The sequence below is a fragment of the Cucurbita moschata genome, unplaced genomic scaffold, assembly GCF_002738365.1.
Source record: "Cucurbita moschata cultivar Rifu unplaced genomic scaffold, Cmos_1.0 Cmo_Scf00038, whole genome shotgun sequence".
Taxonomy (NCBI): Eukaryota; Viridiplantae; Streptophyta; class Magnoliopsida; order Cucurbitales; family Cucurbitaceae; genus Cucurbita; species Cucurbita moschata.
The window spans coordinates 1520274-1528784 of record NW_019268554.1 but is presented as its reverse complement, the minus strand read 5'-3'; the positions used below and the strand labels follow the sequence as shown (position 1 = coordinate 1528784).

At 38.9% G+C, this 8511-nt stretch overlaps 1 protein-coding gene and 1 pseudogene across 1 annotated transcript; both read left to right on the top strand.

Annotated features, from left to right (window-relative positions):
- Positions 1-1804: 1804 nt before the first annotated feature.
- On the top strand, positions 1805-5645 carry LOC111432539 (FT-interacting protein 1). Its single transcript, XM_023069468.1, has 4 exons — positions 1805-2491; positions 3264-4163; positions 4517-5481; positions 5545-5645. The coding sequence occupies exons 1-3, from the start codon at positions 1997-1999 to the stop codon at positions 5477-5479; spliced, it is 2358 nt and encodes a 785-aa protein (XP_022925236.1). The 5' UTR covers positions 1805-1996; the 3' UTR covers positions 5480-5481; positions 5545-5645.
- Positions 5646-7433: 1788 nt separating this feature from the next.
- On the top strand, positions 7434-8511 carry LOC111432370 (annotated as a pseudogene).

Genomic DNA, 8511 nt, shown 5'->3' with positions numbered 1-8511 from the left:
AAAAAAAAAAAAAAAAAAAAAAAAAAAAAAAAAAAAAAAAAAAAAAAAAAAAAAAAAAAAAAAAAAAAAAAAAAAAACTCAACCCACCTTCTTCTTCCTTGGACAGCAGCCCAACGCAGTGTGTATTATTTTTGGGCCCAACCCAATTACTTTCCCACCCGCCTAAGAGTAAGTATACTACACAATACCTACTTCCTCACACAACCTAGTGAGGCACCATGTCGATTGTCCACATCAAACATCAATAAGTACTTATTTCCAATCTGCATCGGCGAGACATTCCCTACTTCTCAAGTACATGCCCTTGCCATTCGTCTCGCGTTGCTATTCTCGCCTGTCACCAGTCGCACTCCTTCTAACTTCTACATCTTTCCCTATTACACAGTGATCATCTTTCCCTACTCGCATAGTCATACTCTTCCTTCTAGTTCATCTCGCATGGGGATCCTCTTCCTTCTAGTTCTTCTTGCATAATGATCTTCTTTCTTTCGGTTAACTTTTTCTTCCTTCTAGTTCCTTTTTTTTTTTTTAACAATATGGCAACCTAACCGTTTGAGTTGCTTTACCCAAAAGATTGAGTTCTATAAAAGATTCACAAAAAGAAAGAAAAAAAAAAAGTAGGAAAAATATGATTTGTATAGGCTCACAAAATTAGTCACTTTGTCAAATTAGAGCATCTTTGAAAAGAAATACGAGTTAGATAATTACCATTTAAACTTTTGATGCTCTTCAAACTTTTCACGAAATTCCTATTTAGAATTCTTGGATCTCACGTTGGTTAATTAAAAGAAAAAACTCATTGGTATGAGTTATTCTGAGAAAACCATAAGAATTTATATCTTCAAAGTGGACAATATCATATCGTCTAGATAATACTAGACAGATAGATACGACTATTTAAAAGAATGCTCAATGGTATGTTTTTTTCGAGTGGAGGATCGTTGTTCTTATCAATTCCTACCTATACTAAAAATTGTTAAAACACTATTTCTTCGATGTGATTTACCCGTCATCTAATAAGACGTATAATTATTTGATTTCAAAATTAAAAAGTATTTATTATACGGGAATAAGAAAAAAGGACAATAAGAAACAAAAGTTAATGGGAGAATAAAGGAGAGGAATAATGTGGACAAATTAAAATGTTCCTTTTTTGCTTTTCTTCAAGTCCTACCATTCTTTATCATTTCTGTCTTCCAAAAATTTTCTTTATACCTTTTCTTGTTTTCATTTCTTTATACCTTTTCTTGTTTTCATCTCAGCTGATTTGGCCATGAAATTTCAAACACATGTGAAAAGGAAGGTTTGAAGATCATGGAGATCGTGATATTTGAAATCACTTTTCGTGTTAGATTGAAGCAAATGACTTATGTCGGTGGCACGTATAGTCATACCTATATCCACACAAGCCATTTGCTTTGGCTAAAATATGGCTATGTCGACGCAAATTGGTGGGTCGAGACAAATACACTCATTACTGCGCTTAGTCAATCAATCAAGTTGGGTAGCTCACGACATGTACAAATGATTGAATTCATAGTTTTCGTTTAAGCAAAATCCCATCAGATCGACGATACACAATCATTGAATCGTTAAACAAAACTATCAATGACTAATTCGATTTTAACTAGTTAAATTAGAAGATGAAAAATTATGTCGAACCTTGATGCTAAATTTAACTGTGTAGGGATTTGAGGATTGGACCGGTTCGAAACCGACTATAATAATTGTTGAGCTTTTGTATTTGAAAAGATTGTAGCTTTCTACCTCTTTAAGCATATAGTAAAGCATATGAAGAATCCCATATATTCCTACTTTGAAAACGCAACAAAAAAAAGCTTATCTTTGTCCCTTCAAAGTGGGGTATCGATTCCCTTTTGGACAACTATATCTTCCACTCCACTTTGACACCTTATTACATGATTCTCTACTCTTTTAACACCTCTAAACCTCTCAATCTAAACCAACCCTCAACAAGATTTGAACATCGTACCGAATGAGCTCACCCGACAAGGAGGACTACAAGCTGAAGGACACGAAACCGCAGCTTGGCGAGCGATGGCCGCACGGCGGTATACGCGGTGGAGGCGGGTGGATCACAAGCGAGAGAGCAACGAGCACGTACGATCTTGTGGAGCAAATGTTTTACCTTTATGTTCGTGTGGTGAAGGCGAAGGACCTACCGCCGGACCCGGTGACGGGGAGCTGTGATCCATATGTGGAAGTGAAGCTGGGGAATTACAAGGGAAGGACTCAGCATTTTGAGAAGAAAACAAACCCTGAATGGAACAACCAAGTTTTTGCTTTCTCAAAAGAGAAGATTCAATCCACTGTTCTTGAGGTTTTTGTTAGGGATAAAGAGATGGTGCCCAGAGACCAATATGTTGGGAAGGTGGTGTTTGATCTGAATGAAGTGCCCACCAGAGTCCCACCTGATAGCCCTTTGGCGCCGCAGTGGTACAAGTTGGAAGACAGACAAGGCGTCACCAAGGTGATGTTAAATTACTACTCAAACATGAAAATTTTGTCTTTGAGAAAAGTTCTAGTTTTTTTCTTTTGTTACTAATAAATTTGGTATGATTAATGGGAAGGAGTTTCAAATTTAGTTTTGCTCGTACAAAATTAGGTTTCTATATCCTTATAAAAAATGCTTCGTTTTTTCTTTTCAACTGAAGTGGGATCTTACAATCCACCCTCTTTGGGAGGCCAGCGTTCTCGTTGGCACACTGCTTGGTGTCTAGCTCTGATATTATTTGTAGCGACTCAAGCCCACCACTAGTAGATATTGTCTTATTTGGGCTTTCTCTTTTGGGTTTTCCCTCAAGGTTTTAAAACGCATCTTCTAGAGAGAAGTTTCCACTCTTATAAACAATGTTTTGTGTGGGATCTCACAATCCACCCCCTTTGGGACCCAGTGAGTTGAGTCTCGATTAAGGGAAGACTAATTGAGGGCTCCATAGGCCTCAAAAGAGACTCTATGGTGTACTTTGTCTGAGGGGAGGATTGTTGAGACTTTGGGAGAGGAATCTCACCTTGGCTAAGTAAGGGGTTGATCATGGGTTCATAGGTAAGGAATATATCTCCATTAGTATTTGACATTTTGAGGAAACCAAAAGTAAAGCTATGAGAGCTTATGTTCAAAGTGGACAATATCACAATGGTCTGTGATTCCTAACATTTATTTGGTTAATATGCTTATTTTGAGATAAAATGCAAAGGTCAAAGATATTTTTATTAATTTAGCCGTAAATTTGATCTCACAGGTGAAAGGGGAGATCATGCTCGCGGTCTGGATGGGAACACAGGCCGACGAAGCCTTCCCAGACGCATGGCACTCTGACGCGGCATTCGTTCATGGAGAGGGCATCTATAGTATAAGGTCAAAAGTCTATGTTTCTCCAAAGCTATGGTACCTAAGAGTAAACGTAATAGAAGCACAAGACGTCGAGCCACAAGATAGGAGCCAACCACCACAAGCCTTTGTAAAAATTCACGTAGGAAATCAAGTGCTCAAAACAAAGCTATGCCCAACAAAAACCACAAACCCACTTTGGAATGAAGATCTAATCTTCGTAGTAGCTGAGCCATTCGAAGAACAGCTTGTTTTAACCGTGGAAAACAAAGTCTCATCAGCAAAAGATGAAGTCATGGGACGACTCATAACACAACTCAATGGCTTTGAGAGACGTTTGGATCATAGAATTGTTCATTCACGATGGTTCAATCTTGAAAAGTTTGGATTTGGTGCATTAGAGGGTGACAAAAGGCATGAATTGAAGTTTTCTAGTAGGATTCATTTGAGGGTTTGTCTTGAAGGAGCTTATCATGTCATGGATGAATCTACAATGTACATTAGTGATGTGAGGCCAACAGCTAGGCAGCTTTGGAAGCAGCCAATTGGGATCCTTGAAGTTGGGATTTTGAGTGCTCAAGGGCTTCAACCAATGAAGAAAAATGATGGCAAAGGGAGCACGGATGCTTATTGTGTGGCCAAATATGGTCAGAAATGGGTTAGAACAAGAACTATAACCGAGAGCTTCAATCCCAAATGGAATGAACAATACACTTGGGAGGTTTATGATCCTTGCACTGTTATTACCATTGGAGTTTTCGACAATTGCCATTTGGGTGGTAACGACAAGAACGACTCGAGAATTGGAAAGGTACGTAAATCGCTAATATAACAAAAAGCTTATCGATTTTGATGTTATCTCTGTGAGTCATTATAAAAAATAGTTATTGACTTGGATAAGTTTAGGGAAATTGTTAGTCGAAGATTGTTAGTGGTCTTTAACCTGGTCGTACTTCCTTTACTATAAATATTCATGAGATGTATGCTCTTAACAACAACATAGAGAATTAAAAAGTTAACTGCTTCAAGTTTTTTTTTTTTTTTTGGTTTCAGAAGATCTCTCCCCTCAAGTTGTTCTTTTGATTTTTTTTATTTATTTCGACATATTTCGATTGTGGGTTATATCCAACAATCTTTAAATTGTTTGTTCGTACTGTTTAACAGGTACGTATAAGACTTTCAACACTCGAAATGGATCGAATCTACACCAACTCATACCCGCTTCTTGTGTTACAACCATCCGGGTTGAAGAAGATGGGAGAGCTCCAACTAGCTGTGAGATTTACGTGTCTTTCCCTAGCACACATAATCTATCTCTATGGCCATCCCCTCTTACCTAAAATGCACTATCTCCACCCCTTCACTGTCAACCAAGTCGACAGCTTACGATTCCAAGCAATGATCATAGTAGCAGCGAGACTAGGTCGAGCCGAACCATCTCTAAGAAAAGAAGTCGTAGAATACATGTTAGATGTCGATTCCCATATGTGGAGCATGAGAAGAAGCAAAGCAAACTTCTTTCGAATTGTTTCGCTCTTCTCAGGCGTCATTACCATGAACAAATGGCTCGGGGAAGTTTGCCAATGGAAGAATCCCATAACCTCGATTCTCGTTCACATCCTCTACTTCATCCTTATATGTTTTCCTGAACTCATCCTCCCAACAACTTTCCTCTACATGTTCCTCATCGGCGTTTGGAACTTTCGGTATCGACCAAGACATCCACCGCACATGGATATCAAGCTCTCTTGGGCCGAGGCAGTTCATGCAGATGAGCTCGACGAGGAGTTCGATACCTTTCCGACATCAAAAACGCAAGATGTGGCGCGAATGAGGTACGATAGGCTAAGAAGTGTTGCGGGACGGATCCAAACCGTTATAGGAGACATTGCGACTCAAGGGGAAAGGTTTATGGCGCTGCTTAGTTGGAGGGATCCAAGAGCTACGAGCCTATATGTTTTGTTTTGCCTTGTTGCGGCCATTGCATTGTATATTACGCCGTTTAAGATTGTGGGTTTGGTTGCGGGGATTTATTGGCTTAGACATCCTAAGTTTAGGAGTAAGATGCCATCGGTGCCTAGCAACTTCTTTAGAAGGCTTCCTTCTCGAGCTGATAGCATGCTTTGATGGATCATCTTGGAACCTCCCCCATTTTTAAAACCTAATTCTTGAGAGAGATGTATAATTTTACCCTATCGTTCTTCGATTTCTCAAGATTTTCTCTCACTAACCTCATGTCTGGTGCATAAAATTTTGATATAATGAATCACCCGTGTCTGATAGTTTCTTAGCGAACTTGAAATTTTCATAGAAAAATGCACTCATTTATGATAATCTACTGATAGACTTAAGATTTGATAGAACGATACACCCGTGTCAAATTTGAGCCTGCTTTGTAGTCTTCATGATCTTCTGAAATTGAACGACTTCCTACATATGATTGAGAAAATAGTTTATTCGAGAGTTTGGACATATTGTCTATCTATTGAACATATCCTTGAATTACTCTGGGTAGATAATAATTATCCAGCCAAATTTACTAACTTTGAACTTTCTTTGCTTTCTTTTGAGTACTGGGATTGAGGGATATTCTCATATTTCAACTTTGGTTAGATCCAAGCTTCTAAAGTGACATGTTATGTCTAAAGTAACGGTTCTTGAACAAACCTTAGATGAAAAACAACAACATAATTGTAGGTTGAAGAACGTGCAACCAATAGCGTAACCGTGGATGACACCTTGATTTGAATACCAACTTACCCCTTATGGGGAACAAGTTCTTATGGGTATGAAATCATCACCAAGAGAGGAGAATATTGCTCAACCATTATTGGAATCGACGTACAACCTATAATTTAAAAAATAAAAATAAAATACAGCAATTCGAGATTTGAGATTTTTTACAAGTTGTATCTCACAATTTGAACTAGTTCACCCACTTTTAGTAGATTTAACACTTTATTTTTAACTTAGTTCATTTGTGCATACTCATAATGAAATTTGTATACATACTCATTTTTAACTTACTAAAATGCCTCTCAGAAAAACTTATATTATATATATTTTTTTTGAGTCATTCGATATATTTTACGAACGTTACTTCTGACATACTGTAGGAAAAGTTTAGATGAACGCGTCTTATCCGAGTGTTATAAACAATAAAATAACCCAATTATATTCTTCATCTTGAACTAAATCAAACCTAGGCCTATGCATTCATTTGATTGGAAGAGTTTGAAACAAATGAACAAGCTAATAAGTGTAAGAAAAACATGCTCTTACTTGGGAGGGCAAGATGGTAATTTCATACTATCATCATATCAATTGTGTACCGTATGTTTGCGGATTAGGTTAGGTTGGGTCCGGTCAGGCTAGGACATTTTTTAGAGCTAACCCAATCAATTGAGTTATAAAATTTTTCAACTCAAACAACCTTTATTAAATAATGAACTAACTTAACCTAACCTAGGAACATTTTCGTACGATTTCAAATCATTTTGTAACAGTCCAAACTCACTACTAACAAATATTGTCCGCTTCAGCCTGTTACATATTGCTATCAGCCTCATAGTTTTAAAATGCGTCTCCTATAGAGACAATTTAGCCCTACTCTAACCAACGCCTCGTACCGTCCAGTGGCTGGCTCTAATACCATTTTTAACGGCCCAAGCCCACCGTTAACAAATATTGTCCACTTTGACTCATTACATATCACCGTTAGCCAGACACATTTTAAAATCGTGAGGCTGACGACGATACACAACGGACTAAAGCAGACAATATCTATTAGCAATGAGTTTAGGCTATTACAAATAATATCAGAGCCAGACACCAAACGGTGTGCCAACGAGAACGCTGAGCTCCAAGGGGATGGACTGTGAGATCCCAAGTTGTTTGGAGAAGAGAACAAATCATTTCTAATAATGGTGGAGAAACATCTCCCTAGCATACGCATTTGAAAACTAAAAAGCTAACGATGATAAGTAATAAGCCAAAACGAACATTATCGGTTAGCTGGAATCATTCGAGCTATTATAAATCCACGACTATCCCACTTCATAATTCATTCCTACCATCAACAATGGTTCGTCTAAGCCTCAAATCTCCACTTCTATCCACCTTCTCCCTCCTCCTCATCTTCATCTTCTTCACCATTTCATTTGCAGAACTCTGCAACCCAAACGACAAGAAAGCTCTCCTAAACATCAAAGAAGCATTCAACAATGCTTACTACTTCGCCTCATGGAAGCCCGAAGAAGATTGCTGTACTTGGTACAGCGTCCAATGTGATGAGATCTCCCACCGCATCATCTCCCTCACTATCTCCGTCGACAAACAAATCTCCGGCCAAATCCCGCCGCACGTCGGCGACCTCCCATACCTCCAGTACCTCACCTTCCACAAGCTCCCAAATCTGGTCGGCCCCATCCAACCCGCCATCGCCAAACTCCACAACCTCAAACACCTGGACATAAGCTGGACCAAAATCTCCGGCACCATCCCGGACTTCCTCAGCTCCCTCTCCAACCTCTCCTAATTAGCCTCTCCTTCAGCAATCTCTCTGGCGCCATCCCGAGCTCACTCTCCAAGCTCCCAAATCTCTCCTATCTCCAATTGGACCGGAGCAAACTGACAGGACAAATCCCAGATTCTTTCGGGGACTTCAAGGCTGAAAATTTCAACCTTTATCTTTCCCACAACAAACTTACCGGCAAAATCCCACCTTCCCTCTCCAAAGTGGACTTCAGCGCCATTGATTTGTCAAGGAACAAACTTGAAGGCGACGCCTACATGATATTTGGAGCACACAAGAAGGCTTGGAATGTTGATTTGTCGAGGAATTTGTTGGCGTTTGACATGTCCAAGGTTGTCTTCTCAACGAACTTATTTATGTTGGATGTTAACCATAATAAGATCTTTGGGGGCTTGCCGCCGCAGATGTCGAAACTTAGTCTCACTTCTTTGAATGTGAGTTACAATAGGCTTTGTGGTCAGATTCCGAAGGGTAAAAAGTTGAAGAGATTTGGTGTTGATTCGTATTTTCATAATAAGTGTTTGTGTGGTAAACCACTTGAGAGCTGCAAGTGATGATCCATTTCTCATTGTCGTGTGGATTTCAAGTTTCTATTAATAAAAGTGTTGTGTAAGCTTCCTATTAA